The sequence below is a fragment of the Aquarana catesbeiana genome, linkage group LG05, assembly GCF_042186555.1.
Source record: "Aquarana catesbeiana isolate 2022-GZ linkage group LG05, ASM4218655v1, whole genome shotgun sequence".
Lineage (NCBI taxonomy): Eukaryota > Metazoa > Chordata > Amphibia > Anura > Ranidae > Aquarana > Aquarana catesbeiana.
In genome coordinates, this window is record NC_133328.1 from 161703311 (window position 1) to 161719715 (window position 16405).

General features: G+C 43.1%; 1 protein-coding gene across 1 annotated transcript in view; it reads right to left on the reverse strand.

The window, feature by feature from the left end:
• The window catches only part of TCAIM (T cell activation inhibitor, mitochondrial), an 84967-nt gene that overhangs the window by 58141 nt on the left and 10421 nt on the right, over positions 1–16405 (reverse strand). The window contains exon 3 of the mRNA XM_073630303.1: positions 12063–12198. Within this exon, the coding sequence (XP_073486404.1) occupies positions 12063–12198 (136 nt within the window). The remainder of the gene's footprint in view (positions 1–12062; positions 12199–16405) is intronic.

The following is a 16405-nucleotide window of genomic DNA, read 5'->3' on the forward strand; positions in this document are numbered from 1 at the left end:
TCTACCATCTGACCCATAAAATTGTCCTGCAAGACATTAAGGAACTGGCGAGCCTTAGATGAATGCGCGGTTCCCTCCGCCCAGTCTATGTCTGGATAATTAAAATCCCCCATTATGATAACACTTCCCATCCTTGCTGCTAATCCAAATTGTGATAGGAGATCTGTCTCCACTTCCTCCCTCAGGTTAGGGGGCCTATAGTATACTCCCAGTATTATTTTCCCCTTAGCTTCATCCCTTTGGAGCTCTACCCATAGGGATTCCACCTCCTCCCTAGCTCCATTAGTGATGTCATCTCTCACATTCACTTGTACATTATTCTTGATATATAGCCATACCCCTCCCCCTTTTTTAACCTCTCTATCCTTGCGATATAGGTTATACCCTTGAATGTTTGCAGTCAATCATGAGCTGTTGAACCAGGTCTCTGAAATTCCCACAAAATCCAAATCCTCCTCGTACAACAGTATCTCTAGTTCACCCATCTTGTCCGCCAGGCTCCTGGCATTGGTTAACATGCCACGTAGTTTAGACCGGTCACATATTATCTTCGCATTGGGTGTTCCGAGATTGCAACTAGAACTTGCTACTATACTTACCTTAGGTTTTTGTGCTTTGGTCAACCTACCACTAATGCCCCCCAAACTGCCCTCTGGAATATGTTCCGCGGTGACTATCTCTACCTCTGGACCCTCCCCCCCCCCATCACCTAGTTTAAAAACCCCTCTAACTTTTTGGCCATCTTCATTCCCAGCTGATCTGCACCCTCCTCATTTAGGTGCAGTCAGTCCCTTCTATAGTACCGGTTATTGACTGAGAAGTCAGCCCAGTCCTCCAGGAACCCAAAGAAAAGGAAAAAGAGAAGAGAAAACCTGAGGGGTTTGCTTAGTCGGGCTAGTTGCCATAAAAAACTGGGGATATTTAGCATCAAAATATTTAGGACTAGAGGTTGTTGAAAAACGGGTTTCCTGCAAATAGGCTATATCTATCTGCTGCCTCTTGAGTTATTTAAAAACTTTCACTAGTTTTTGAGGAGAATTCATGCCCTGTACATTCAGGGACAACCAATTTAGCGCATAGTGAATAGGGGAGAAAATATGAAATGGTTCCTCCGAGCACAATCCTAGCGGACTCAAAGAGAGAAAAAGAGTGGGAGAGAAAGAGAATCAAGACAAGAGTAAAGGATCATGTAACAAAACATAAAAAGGCAGAGTAATACTCGGTGTAAAAAAGGTCTATACAACATAATTGTAACTAGTAGTGGGACAAAAGGCCCACTGGGGGACGGAGGTTGGCCAAGACTGTTGTCCTCGCAAAGTTCCAGCACGTCTGGGGGGGGAGCAGTGGTCCCTCAGAACCACTTGGCAATCTTTTAGCCCAGGTTCACACTGACAGCTGGAATGAAAACGTGTGAGTTCAGCTGAACTCGCACGATTCATTCCCGCATGTCAGTCCTGACTTCGGGGGCGATTTCAGAAACATCTTTGCGACGTCACACTGATTCGGATGGTGCCATTGCCGGCAATAGCCGCCATGTCAAACTGCATGCCAAATCGCTGCAATGTTAACCAGGGCTCAAAGTCAAATTCATAACAAAAAATTAGGTACGTAATATATGAAAAGATTGTTAAAAGGCACAGCAGAGAAAAGAGAGAACAGTGTCATAACCAAAATGATATAACTATTCAGCTAAGATTGGTTGCCAACGCCCAGGGCAGCCCGCACACAATCAGTAAACCTACATTGGTAACCTGATCAAGGAAAGGTGACCATAACAAGGTAACTATCGCTCTCGATCAGGGATATGCAATTAGTGGACCTCGAGCTGTTGCAGAGCTACAAGTCCCATGAGGCATAGCAAGACTGACAGCCACAAGCATGACACCCAGAGGCAAAGCATGATGGGACTTGTAGTTTTGCAACAGCTGGAGGTCCGGTAATTGCATATCCCTGCTCTAGATCAAAAAAGGCACTGAGCGTTAAAGCCCGGGTCTGCCTTCATGCATAAACCTTGCATAAACACCACTCATGAATAAAAAAAAATAAAAACGGGGGGGGGGGGGGGGGGGGGGTTAAGGATAGGGGTTATTTGGAGCCAGTGGGTGACATTTGGCAAATAGAAGGTACAAGAAAAAGTACTTAGATCACCCAGGCCCCAGCTCAATAAGGCTAGTGAGAGAATGTGGATCAGGGTCCACGGTGGGCGATGAGGGCAGTTGGTCTGGTAGGAGTGTCAGACTCAAAGTAGAAGAAAAAAGAAAACATTCCAGTCAAACTTAATCAACTGTCATCCTGTGGCCATATCCTGAAAACAACTGAGCTTGGAGAGAGCGGAGTGCTTGAGAGCCATGTTGAGAAAGCTGGGAGGACTTACAAGACGGCTGAGAGAATCTCTGACGAGCAGATGAGGATGGCCTCTCCTTTTGGGAAGGGGGTTGGTCAAACTGCAGTTCCTGAAAATGCCACCACAGGACAGATGGAGAAGAGGCATTGAACTGGCGGCCTTGGTGGGAAAACGAAAGCTTAAAGGGGAACCCCCCCCACCTGTACCTGATCCCTTGCATTTGTAGGACCTGCAAGTAAGGTCTTAGGTTCTTCCCTTTAGCGATGGTAACCAGGGAGAGATCTGCAAAAAGTTTCAGGGAGCCGTCCTGAAAGGAGAGGTCTTGGCGGTCCCTTGCTGCCTGCAGAAGTCTCTCTTTGGTACAATAATAGTGGAACTTAATAATAACATCCCTTGGAGGGCCCTCGGTTGGTTTAGGGGCAAGGGACCTGTGAATGCGATCAAATTCCAAAGGCTCATGGGGAATCTCAGGTACAAGTTCCTGAAAGAAGGCAGTAGCAGTACCTTGCAAGTCATTGATGACCTCAGGGATTCCGCAGATGCGGAGGTTATCTCTGAGGGCCCCGTTTTCTGCATCCTCCAGCTTATCCTGCAGACTCTCAAGTTTAGCATTTAGTCCATCAACCTCCTCCTCATGCCCCTCCAACACTATTGTAGCCAAGTCCATGCGATGCTCCAATTGATTAGTGCGGTGAACTAGCCCTTTAAGACCCTTTACCAGGTCAGCAGAGAGCTTGCGAGAGGCCATAGTAATTTCATCTCGCAAATATATAGAGCAAAATTTATTAAGCAGAGTGTCCGAGTCTATGGTCATGGGGCTTACCAGGTCAGTTGGAAACTGGTGCAGGCTGTCCGTTGGAGAAGCAGGGTCCGCTGCGAAGAGCCACGAGTCATCTGGCTCAGGAGGTTTGGGTGCCATCTTGCCCTTGCCTTTTCCTGTGGCAGTGGACTCCAATTGGGATCAGTATCGCTGGCAGTTTCGGGGTATGTCCGTCGGGAGCCTGGCGGTATCCGCAGCTTCCGGCGCTGGTCAGCTTGTGCTGGGGTGAAGTCTGCACCTTATCAGCCGAGGTGGAATGTTCAGGCAGCATGGAGCGAGGAGATCAGCCGCATGCGCCCAAAGCTTGGGATATTTTTTATAACCTAACCCTACTTCAAACCTCTCCACGACTTTATTCCTGACCTGTCTGGTGTATTTCTTGGCCTTCGTGATGCAGTTTATTCACCAAGGTTCTCTAACAAACCTCTGAGGGCTTCACAGAACAGCTGTATTTATACCGATATTAAATGGACTCCATTTACAAATTAGGTGACTTCTGAAGGCAATTGGTTATATTAGATTTTAGTTAGGGGTATCAGAGTAAAAGGGGCTCAATACAAATACACAACACACTTTTCAGATACTTATTTGTAAAAAAAAAAAAAAAATGAAAACCCATTTATCGTTTTCCTTCCATTTCAAAATGATGTGCCACTTGTAACATGACAAAATGTGGAAAATTTCAAGGAGTATGAATACTTTCAAGGCACTGTAGTTCTTAATGATGTTGGCTGTATGTTTGGGGTTGTCCTCCTACAGAATATATTTGGGGCCAATCACACGCCTCCCTGATGGTATGGCATGATGAATAGGCATTTGCCTGTATTTCTCAGTTTGGAACAACCTATCTGCCAAGTTCTTTCAAAAAAACTGTGTGCACAAGCACTATGTATACCTAAATTAATTGATACTGGATTGAAGCCAAAGGGTAGATGCACCAAATGCTGATTTGATTTAGATTTTTCTGCCTGCTCGCTCACTTTTCTTTTTTTTTTTTTTAATCAATTCAAAAAATGCAAACTAATAAATTATATTTTTTTAAAGCATTTTTACTTGACATACAGTATCTGAAATGTTAGTACACCCCTTATATTTTTATAAATATTTTTATTATATCTTTTTATGTGACAACACTGAAGAAACTACACTTTGCTACAATGTAATGTAGTGAGTGTACAGCTTGTATAAGAGTGAAAAATTAGCTGTCCCCTCAAAATAACTCAACACACAGCCATAAACCGCTGGCAACAAAAGTGAGTACACCCCTACGTGAAAATGTCCAAATTGGGCCCAATTAGCCATTTTCCCTCCCTGGTGTCATATGACTCGTTATTGTTACAAGGTATCAGGTGTGTGTGACGGGAGGGCCCGTGGAACTCAGAATCCCTTGGAAAGTAGGGGATGTCCTTGTTTCAGCTCCCCATACACCTCTTATGTCTAAGTCACCCTGTGCTATCCTGGCACAGGGTGAGTGAGAAAATATATCTTGGACTACTTAAAATGGGACAGTAATATTTGTCCACAATATCTCCCAGGATGTATGTAGAGACTATTCTTGGTTTGTTTGATTCTGAACTCAACCTGTTAATTGTGAGAGCTGATCACATTAGCCTCCAGGACTGGCTAGGAGACAAACTGTTGATGACTAGGCTGAGGAGGGGGGAGATTGTTGTTTGTATTGCTAATTGTAATTAGCTCCTGCTATTGTGTTTATACTACTGTGTGAAGCTCGGTGCCCACAAGTCTGTGTCCTACAGGTCATGTCTCTGAGTCATCTGGTCTGGGTAAATGATTTAGTAAATTAGCTCATGTTAATTAGGTTAGGTTTTAGTCATTCTGCTGTATATATTTGTGTGAGATCTCAAATAAAGCGTTAGTCCATGTTAGCAACTAAGCAAGTCTGGTCTTGTTTTATGCTTGGGAGCGGTTGGAATATCTGTATCCAGACTACAAGGAAGTGGTATACTGACGGAAGCACTCAAGCGGAGTGTGGGACGTTCCGTGACAGTGTGAATGGGGAGCAGGTGTGTTAAATTTGGTGTTATTGCTCTCACTTTCTCATACTGGTCACTGGAAGTTGAACATGGCACCTCATGGCAAAAAACTCTCTAAGGATCTAAAAAAATTAGCGTGGACTCTTACACAGAAAAGTTAAAAATAGCACAGGGAACTCACAAGAAGAAGTTGTGAGAGGCAACGTAACGCGTAGGGAATGGCCGGGAGAGCCGTGACCGGAAGAAGGCGAGGAACGACGCCTATTTTGTTCCCTGTGCTATTTTTAACTTTTCTGTGTAAGAGTCCACGCTATTATGTATAAATAAACACGTTTTTAGCCCTGACATACTACACTATTGGAGGCTTCTTTTCCTCTTTGTCCCCTTTCTTACACTGAGGTACCTCCTTATACCAATTTGATCTGACAACATACCGCTGCACCCTTAGAAGGATTACTGTTAAATCCACCATTCAGAGAGATCACACCGACTATCCAGGGAAGTCAGTGGATATCCCAGATGGTGATTGCCTGCCATTTATAGCATTGAGGTAAGAGTTCTGGGAGACCAGACTGTTAAAAGAGCCACAACAGGATTATATATGAATAATCATCTCCACCTATTCTAACAGCCACAGAACTTCACCACTCCCCATTCACTGTAGCAATTACTGGACTTTGTTGTCACTATTTTATTGAAATTTGAAGCTGTTTTTTTTTCTGTGTCTTTTTGATTTTGGTTTTCGGCTTACACAAGGTGATACACATCCAATTGCACATGAGTATATTAAGGATGTTGTTTGAGTATACACGGCAAGATTGAGATTACATCATCTACACATATCATTTGTATATGGTTATTGTAGATAGACATCTAATACACAATTTATTTATTTTTAAAATATTCTTTATTTTTATATCCCATATGGGATAATTTATTCTGAATCTTATATCACTATTTGCACAAAATCACTTCATTCACTTAGATTCCTTTTCAATGACTGCATACTTTTTCTCATGGTCATTGAGCTCTCTGCTTAGGTACACGACGGGGTGTTCTTCCCCATTGTGTACCTGTGACAATACTGCCCCGATACCTACATCAGACGCATCCGTCTGAACCAAAAAAATCTTTGGAGAAATCTTTTGTACAGTACTGGCTGTGCACAAAGAGCATTCTTCAAGACTTGGAAAGATTCCTCTGCTACTGGGAACCATTTCACCATTACAGAATCTTTCCCTTTCGTAAGGTCTGTCAGTGGCTCAGCTATAGTTGCAAAATTCGGGATAAACCTTCTATAATGCCACGCAATCCCAGGAAAGGCCCTGAGCTGCTTCTTGTTTGCAGAACGTGGCCACTCCTGGATGGTTTCTATTTTATTTACTTGTGGTTTAACGACTCCATGGCCAATAGTGTAGCCCAAATACCTGGCTTCCTCTAAACCAATGGCACATTTTTTGGGATTCGCCGTAAACCTTCTTTGAAGAGGGAATCAATGACAGCCTGGACACGGGGTAAGTGAGACTCCCAGTCAGTGCTATGTACCACTATATCATCCAGATAGGCTGCTGCTTATCTTAGGGTCCTGTCCATGGCCCTCTGAAATGTTGCGGGGGCATTTTGCAACCAAAAAGGCATTTTCTTATACTGAAATGAACCCTACGGGGTCACAAATGCAGTCTTAGTCAGGGGTATTTGCCAAAAACCTTTTGTCATGTCTAAAGTGGTCAGATAGCGGGCCTTGCCAAGTCAGTCTATAAGTTCGTCTACCCTGGGCATTGGGTAGGTGTCAAACTTTGTCACTGCATTATACTTCCTGAAGTTGTTACAGAACCTCCAAGTGCCATTAGGTTTTGGGACTAACATGATGGAGCTAGACCAGTCGCTATTGGATTCCTCAATGACATCTAGCTCCAACATCCTTTTATCGTCATCACTGATGTCCTTTCTTCTAGCTTCGGGAATTCGGTACGGTTTGAGCTTGACACGGACCCCAATATCATGCCGAACTGCTGAAGTTGTGCCAGGTAACTCTGAAAATTGCTCTCTATTCCTTATCATGAACTCCCTAGCTTCCTGTTTTTGGGAATACGACAGGGTGTCTGGAATCGTGACCTCAGGGATCAGAGGGGACTCAGTACCCTTAGGCATTACAGAGAGAAACCTCGCAGTTAATGCTAGTCTATCCTTCCAGGGCTTTAACAGGTTTATGTGGGGCTTCCTTTTTACCTGGTTGATATACTTTGTAATTGACCTCCCCAACTCTTTCAATTACTTCGAAGGGACACTGCCACTTAGCCAGGAACTTGCTCTCAACGGTGGGAACTAACACCAGGACCCTGTCACCAGGTGAGAAAACACGGAGTTGGGCCCCCTGTTGTATATTCTCTGTTGGGCTGCTTGGGCATGCAGTAAGTGTTCTTTTACCAGCGGCATGTTTGCTGCAATCCTGTCCTTCATTTGAGCGATATGCTCAATGGCACTTTTGTGGGGTGTCTGCTCCCCCTCCCAGGATTCGTTGGCTATGTCTAATGCCCTGTACACACGACCGGTTTTGCCGTCGGAAAAAACTCTGAAGGTTTTTCCAATAGAGTTCCGACGGAAGTCCGCTCAAGCTGTCTTGCATACACACGGTCACACCAAAGTCCAACTGTCAAGAACGCGGTGACATACAACACGTACGACGGGAATAGAAAAAGGAAGTTCAATAGCCAGTGCGCCACCCTTTGGGCTCCTTCTGCTAATCTCATGTTAGCAGAAGTTTGGTGACAGATGATTCGTGCTTTTAAGCCTCCTGCTTTCCTGGGGACATAGATATCATCTGCTGCTGGTCCTGATCTCTGGGAGTCCTGGACCAGATTGGGCACCAAATTATATGGACTCCTCAAGCTAAAAATTTTATTTTCCACAGACTTGATGTCTGCCCTGGGGGCCAAAAGGCCACAAATTCCAAAAGTTTCTCCAGCGTTGCCTACCTCTTTATTTTGTTACCCAGAATAAATTTATTTTTACAAATACTTGCCTATGTGTTTTTCTACAAAAAGGACAGTTTGTGAGTAGGCAGGTACATTTAAAAAATACAAGATCAAATTAACAAGGGACACCAACACCAACCTCCTTGAGGTTAAAAAATACAAGATAATAATGTTATTGTGGAAACTTGATTTGTACCATTTATTATGTTCTTGTTTTGAATAATCATATTCAATTATTTTGTAAATATGTTTTATTTATTTATTATGGTTTTATTGTATACAAGTTGTTGTTTGTAAGATTTTTCAAGAAACAAAATTTACCCCGTAGAGGACTGGGGAACCTCCCTGATGACAATCAAGTATGGAATCAGGAAGTCCCAGTTTTTCCCATCTCTGACAACAACCTTTAACATGCTCTTTAAATGTTTTATTGAAGCGTTCCACCAAGCCATTAGTTTGAGGGTGGTACACAGAGGTTCGCAACTGTGTCACCTTAAATAACTTGCACAACTCCCTAGTTACATAAATGGGGTGCCCTGGTCTGTAAGGACTTTCTTAGGGATCCCAACCCGACTAAACACCATGGACAGCTCTTTGGCAATGTTCTTAGCAGATGCAGTGCGTAAGGGAATGGGTAGCTTAATCCATGATTACAAGAATATGCTGATGACCCCTGGCAGAGTTAGGGAGTGGGCCCACCAGGTCCATGGCGATCCTCTCAAAGGGCACTTCAATAATGGGTAAGCGCACTAAAGGACTTCGGAAGTGGGGTAGTGGGGCTGACATTTGACACACGGGACACAGGATTGACAATAATTCTCAATATTTTTCTGTATCCCTGGCCAGTAAAACCTGCACAACACCCTTTCTGTGGTTTTCTCAACCCCTAAATGACCTCTTAGCAAGTGCCCATGGGCAAGTTACAACACCACCTGTCTGTATGGCTTGGGGACCACTAACTGTTCAACAATTTCATCATTCTTTTTACATACACGATACAGTAAATCCCCATTGCTGCTGAAATAAGGAAAACAGGGCCTGTCCCCTGGTTCGACAGGTACATCATTAATCATCCTGGCAAAGGTAGGGTCTTTTCTCTGCTCAGTACCAAAGTTTTCCTTGTTCACATTAAGGTCAGCAAACTCTAACGTAGCCTCAGAGTCAGCACACGGCTGTCCACCTTCACTGGCGGTGGGGACTTTCCCAGGCTCCTCCAGTTCCCCCGCCATAACCGAGAAGGGAAAACCCAGAAAATCCCGAGACGAGTCCCCTGAACCCACATTGTCGGTGCCGGCCAGGAGTTCTGGCTCTGCCACTAAGTCAGGTACTGCAACAGCGTTGGGACGATCCCACAGTTCCCAAAACTTAGGGAAGTCCTTACCAATGATGGCCTTGTGTACCAAGTGGGGCACAAGCCCAACCAGACGGGTCACCGTACCCAAGTCAGGTTTAAAGTTAACGGTGGCTATAGGATACTCTTGGGTATCCTAATGTACACAGAACACAGCAACTTTTTTAACATGAAAATTTACAGTTTCAACAATCTCAGCTTTAACCAAAGCCACCAGACTTCCAGAGTCCAGCAATGCCATAACAGGCTTATTATTCACAGTCATTTGGCACATGTGTTTTCCTACACTTGGCGCTGCAGCGCATGAAACAGCAGCAAACATAGACTGCGCCTTCTATAAGATACATCACACTGCATGGGTTCATCTGTCCATGGACAGTTTGCTGCCACATGTCCCAGCTCGTGGCAACGGAAACACCTGATGTTGCCCCAGTTTGGTTTGCTGACAGGCAGTGGCTTCCCTTGTTTGGGACACCAAACTTCAGTCCTGGCACCAAAAATCACCCCCCATCTCCTTGCCATGCTTACCACCCACTTCCCCTGGAACAGTCTTGCCTGGGGAGACCGTGGCTTTGGGTGGAAAGTCCATGCGGCTGTAGGGGTGGTGACCAGGCTCTCTGCAGCAAAGTATTGCTCCACCAGGTTGTTTGCCGACTTGGGGTCTCCTTGACTCACTCACTTCTGCAGGGGAACTGGTAGTGACCTCAGGGATCGGTCCATGACCACACGCTCCACTATTTGTGGCCCAGAAAGCTGTAGCCAATTCTGCACCAGGTGGATTAGGTCGAACATCTGCGATCTTGGGGGCCTCTCGTCTTGGAAGGACCAGTTATGGACCCGCTGTGCTCGAACTGCCAAAGGTGACACAGATTCGCGCCACGATTTCTTGCTTGCCCTTCTCATAGTCTCCTGCTTCTGCTGACTCCAGATATTAGTAGGCCTTCTGCGATTCTTCAGAAAGCAAGGGGGCAACCAGTCCTAACCACTGGGTTTTAGGCCAACCTTCTCTCTCAGCGGTGTGTTCAAACGTTAGCAGAAAGGCCTCTTGATCATCATCTGCAGTCATCTTGGAAAGAAATCAACCCACATGGATGACTGAGGGCTTGTCTCCAATATCATTAATTTTAACAGGTGACCACTGTGCTAGTGTCTCCACAACCTTAGACAGGGTTTTCCTATCCTCTTTTGACTCAGTGGCTAGCTGTTCAAACAGCCTCTGCGATTGCTCCTGTATGCATTTGTTTGCTGTTGTGCAGCGTTGGATAACACCATTTGTTTGAGGATTTCCTCCATGTTTTGTCACTTTAGGTACTGGCCGTTTAAGTAGTAACTTACTACTGCTGCCCGCATTCTCCACCATACGTAACCTGGGGAGGACAGGTAGCAGGTACAAAGCTTCCCTGGGATGAGCAGTCTTTCAGGCACAGATACCAAATCCAGTGAAGTAGTGACAAACAAGTCTATATACAGGTGCTGTACAGTGTTCCAAAAACAAATAGGAACAAAAATAGCCAAACAAAAACCTAGCCGTGTCTCGGCACTAACTATACAATATTTACAAATCCTATCTACCAGGCTGAGCAAGCCTACAGCTTGTCAGCTTCCCCATACACAGCTTAATAGCTTTTACCAACCTTTTGCTCTCCTAGACAGAAGTTGTCTGAGGTTCCCAGGCCAAGAGCCCTGGCTGTCTGTCTCGGGTGAGTTTAAATTAGCCTAAAGGTAGAGGACCAAGACCTGAACTGGACCATGGATCCCTAAACGTGTACACACACACATACATATACACACATATACATATATATATATATATATATATATACTGTATATACACACACACACACACACATACATACACATATTATATATATATATATATATATATATATACACACACACACACACCATAAACCATCTTTCTGGTGGTGCTAAACATTCTGCAATACACATTGAAATGATTATCTGTTGAAGACTTCAGTTGTTGATTATGGTGTCCATTTTTGTCTGAAGAAACAGAACTTATCTGTTTAATGTGCAACAGCTTTAGCAAGGGATGTTGGTGTAGTCTGCTATAGATATTCATCCTGTTCCCAAACACTGCTTTAATCAACAGCACACTTGCTCACTGAGAATCAAGCCCCTTGTTAGATTAGTAATCACACATCTATTTGATTTGAATGGGTGAGCAGAAACCACGTGCAGTGAACTTGTGTTAGGCTGAAAATGAAAAACACAGAGGAAACAGAAGACATTGCATTGTCCTATTTGGTAAGATTTATTGGGTAAGAGCGTTTGTAGTGAATATCAACATCATGTCGATTGTCACATACACATTGGGCACAGGTCACATCAATAAGCATCTGATGAGAAAGAAATTCTTCTGATATATTCAAATGTCCCGGTTGGTCTATGCCCCATATGCCTAACAGTTCAGGTTTACCAATAAGGCAAAGGTAAGCAGCACAGCTGCAGTAACAAGCCAAGTCAAACAGATACACATTCAATAGTTTGTGCTTAAGAGTCCTTAATCTGTGTACAATGTTCAAAATGTGGGGAGAGTGCATGTCATTGTACTTACTCTTTCTCTTGGATGCTGGCCAAAAAAATCAGGATGCACAGCAAAATAGAAAGGTCTTAGAGCATTGACTGCATCTGCACCTGAGAGGTTCCTGGTTTGGAGTAGATATGCAAAAAGCACCTTTCCCCAACACAGCCTGAAAGAAAAAGACATGCATTAAAACACACAAGTATGTGGACAGTGTTAAGATTCATAGTTACTGTCAAATTTAAAGTGGATCTAAACACAACAGACATAAAATAACTATAACAACATATCCATTACCATAGCAGAACTTAATATCATTACCCAGAAATAATGGAGATGAGATCTTGGTTACCAGGGATGTAAATAGTTTATATACTACCCAAGAGGAATGGGTTTTGCAGTGGCCATGAAATTAAGCCAATCATCAATTAAGCCGATTAGCCAAATTATATACACCAGCTCAGATTTTGTTATTTGAAAAATCTTTGGATTTTGTTTTGACTTACAATTTTTATCTTTTTCAGGAAAACTACTATCTACAGCTACAAGGCATTGTGAAGGGTTTTAACATGGCCTCGTCATTCGCATGTGCAAATATGCAGGATTTTGAGAACAAATACACCTTTTTGGATGATATATTTAAGAAGTATTGTAATATGGTTGCACTATATAGATGACGTGTTTGCTATTTGGCGGGTTGACGTTGGAAACCTTCATCTTTTTGAGGAGGTATTAAATAGTTTCAGTCAGTATATACAGTTTAAAATTTGTGTTTGAGGGTCTAGGGTTGCATTCCTGGACACTGATTTACAGTGGGTATAGAAAAGAATCACCTCCCTTAAAAATAATCACATTTTGCTGTTTTACAGCCTGAAATGAAGACGGACACTGTTTTAGTTTTATCCAGCTGTATGTACTCAGTGCAACTTATAACATCCAAGTGAAAGATAGAACACCAACATGACAAAAAAAAAAAAAAAAAATACATATAATAAAATTAAAAAACAGAATCACTGAGTTGGAAAAAGGATCACCCCTCCTACAAATGACTTGTACACTCTATCAAATGTAGCTAATCACCTTCTCAATGACACACAAGGCCATTGGACTTCCAGCTGTGATTAGCTATGGTCATTTTGATTAGCTCAGCATGAAAAGAGCTTTCCTGGAGCATTTCAGTCCCTGGTAGTGCAACTGAAGCAAACAATCAACTATGGGTGGCAAGGCACTGTCAAAAGACCTCCAGGATAAAGTTGCGCACAGGCACAGTCAGGAGATGGGATACAAAAAAAAATTCAAAGGCTTTACCAATGCCTAGAAGCACAGTGAAGTCTATTAATAAGAAGTGGAAGGTATTTGGTACAACACAGACCCTCCGTGGATCAGTACAAAATATTTTACAGCGCACACATTCAAGAATGACATTTCCTGCAAGGCTAGTTAAAAACACCTGAACATATTCAAAAAATATGGGGGTTTGGTCACACTATATGGTCATATAGTGCTAAGCCCACTTACTGCGACAAAGTGCCTCCGTGGATCAGGACGTCGCTCCAAACTGGATGAAAGGGCCAGGAGGAAACTGGTCAGAGACTACCAAAAGGCCTACAGCAACTCTGAAGAAGTTAAAGGAATTCATAACAAAGAGCGGTCATTGTGTGCCTGTGACACCAATATCACAAATTCTCCACAAATGTTGCTTGTATGGGAAGGTTGGAAGAAAATAGCCACTCCTCAAGGCCACATGCAGTCACTACTGAGCTTTGCCAAAAACGCACCTTGAAGATTCTAAGGCCACATGGAATAAGGTGTTATGGTCAGATGAGACTAAAATTTAATTAATTATTTGGCCTCATCAGCAACCAATATGTCTGGCAGAAATCCAATACAGCTCATCATCCAAATGACACCATTCCTACAGTAAAGCATGGAGGTGGTAAAATTCTGTTATGGGGGTATTTCTCTGCAGCAGGCACTGGTAAAATAGATGGGGCAAAATACCAATAAATGCTTGAGGAAAATCTGCTGCTAGAAAGTTGTCAATGGGAAAAAGGTTTACCTTCCAAGATGACAATGACCCAAAGCACACAGAAAAAAATAACCACACAGTGGTTGAAAGAGAAAAAGGTGAATGTCCTTGCATGGTCTAGTCAGCGCCCAGACTTAAACAACCCATTGAAAAATCTGTGGAATGACATGAAGACTGCAGTCCACAAATAGTCACCATCAAATTTAACTGAACTTGAGCAGTTCTGCAAAGAAAAGTGGGCAAATATTGCAAATTCTAGATATGCAATGTTAGCAGAGACATATCCTAACAGACTAAAGGCTGTAATTAAAGCAAAAAATGGTTCAACAAAATACTGGCACAAGGGGGTGATCCTTTTTCCAACTCAGTGATTCTGTTTTTGTATTTTGTTTTTCTGACATGTTGGAGTTAAATCATTCACTTGGATGTTATAAGCTGCACTGAAAAAAATACAGCTGGATAAAACAAAGACGGTGTCTGTCTTCAATTCAGACTGCAAAGCAACAAAATGTGATTACTTTAAAGGGGATGATTCTTTTCTATACCCACTGTACATGAAAGGAGGGTAGATTGAATCCAATCTCTACGTGAAACCCACTGACAGGAATCAGCTCCTGCTATTAGACAGCTTTCACTCACCACGTTTTTAAGTCCATCATTAGAAGTCAGTTGTACAGAGTGACAAGGATTGTGAGTAGTGCCGCGTACACACGAGCGGACTTTCCGGCATACTTGGTCCGGCGTACCGGAGTCTGTCGGACAATTCGATCGTGTGTGGGCTCCAGCGGACTTTTTTTTCTCAAAGGTTTGACGGACTTAGATTTGAAACATGTTTCAAATCTATCCGACGGACTCGAGTCCGGTCGAAAAAGTCAGCTCATCTGTATGCTAGTCCGACGGACAAAAACCGACGCTAGGGCAGCTATTGGCTACTGGCTATGAACGTCCTTGTTTTAGTCCGGTCGTACGTCATCACGTACGAATCCGCCGGACTTTGGTTGATCGTGTGTAGGCAAGTCTGTTCATTCGGAAAGTCCGTCGTAAAGTCAGTCGAAAAGTCCGCCGGGCAAAGTATGCCGTAAAGTCCGATCGTGTGTACGCGGAATAATAAATTAAAATGTGCTAAGTAGTTGGATGTAATGTGTAAAAAAAATTCCGAGATCGGGATTATCCAGAAAAAATTATACAACGGGAATAAAAGAAAATGGATCAGTCCGACGATCGGGGAGTGTCACGTAGAGACAGAGAAAATGTTTGCCCTTCTCTATGCAGTATCATGGGTACAGTGTGGAGATCTTTAGGATCATACAAAAATACACTGGCCCTTGCTGCAGCGATCTTATCCAGAGATTGAGGACTTTCAAGTAGTGTTCTTAAAAACTTACCATAGAAAAAAACTTCACCTGACATGCGAGTAAATATGGATTTTCAGGGTCAGAAGAGTGAGGTAAAGAGAACCTTTTTAGATAGCAAAAGAAATGGGTGCTTTCCATGTCTAAACTGCATACAACGTCGTTTAAAGAATGGAAAATTTGTTATACAACCAATTACTTTGGATACACCTTTTCTTCCTTGCTTCATTTGTAATTATGGGTAATATGAGAAAATAGATGCGCAACCCAAACAAAAAAATGAGTTAATTATGTGCAAAATAGAAACACAAAAAGGTGCAAAGTATGTCCCGTCAGAACAAAACAATCAACTAAGAACATATGCCAACAAACTAAAAAGAATTATCTGAATTAAACCTATGTTAGGATATGTGTTGAGATAAAAAAGTGAAATACAAAATATACTAGTAAAAAAAAGGAAATAGGTCCATGGAGTGTTCTATAGTCCAATATAAGGATCAGTAAAAAGAAGATAATTGGAAAACCCCCCAATAAGTCTTTTCCAGAATGTAGTCCCACACTATTGCCAACAGATAAGGAATGCCGCACGACCGCTTACCAAAATGGTAGGACCTCTGTTACGGAGGTCTAGTGGGCACAGACAAAGGGAAACACTCTGGCGAGGGCGGTAGTTTCAAACGTCCGTCCGGCTCCTCTCCTCCAACGGTGAAACCTGGTTCCGCTATGCTCCGTGGGACCCACATTGGCAAGTAGGAATGGGGGCTTTCAAAATCTTTATCTCTAACAGAGAAGACTTGTTTCCTTCCCAGGTTTCAGAAGCCTTCTAGCCCACTAGACCTCCGTAACAGAGGTCCTACGGTTCTGGTAAGCGGTCATGCGGCATTCCTTATCTGTTGGCTATAGTGTGGGACTACATTCTGGAAAGGACTTATTGGGGGGTTTTCCACTTATCTCCTTTTTACTGATCCTTATATTGGACTATAGAACACTCCATG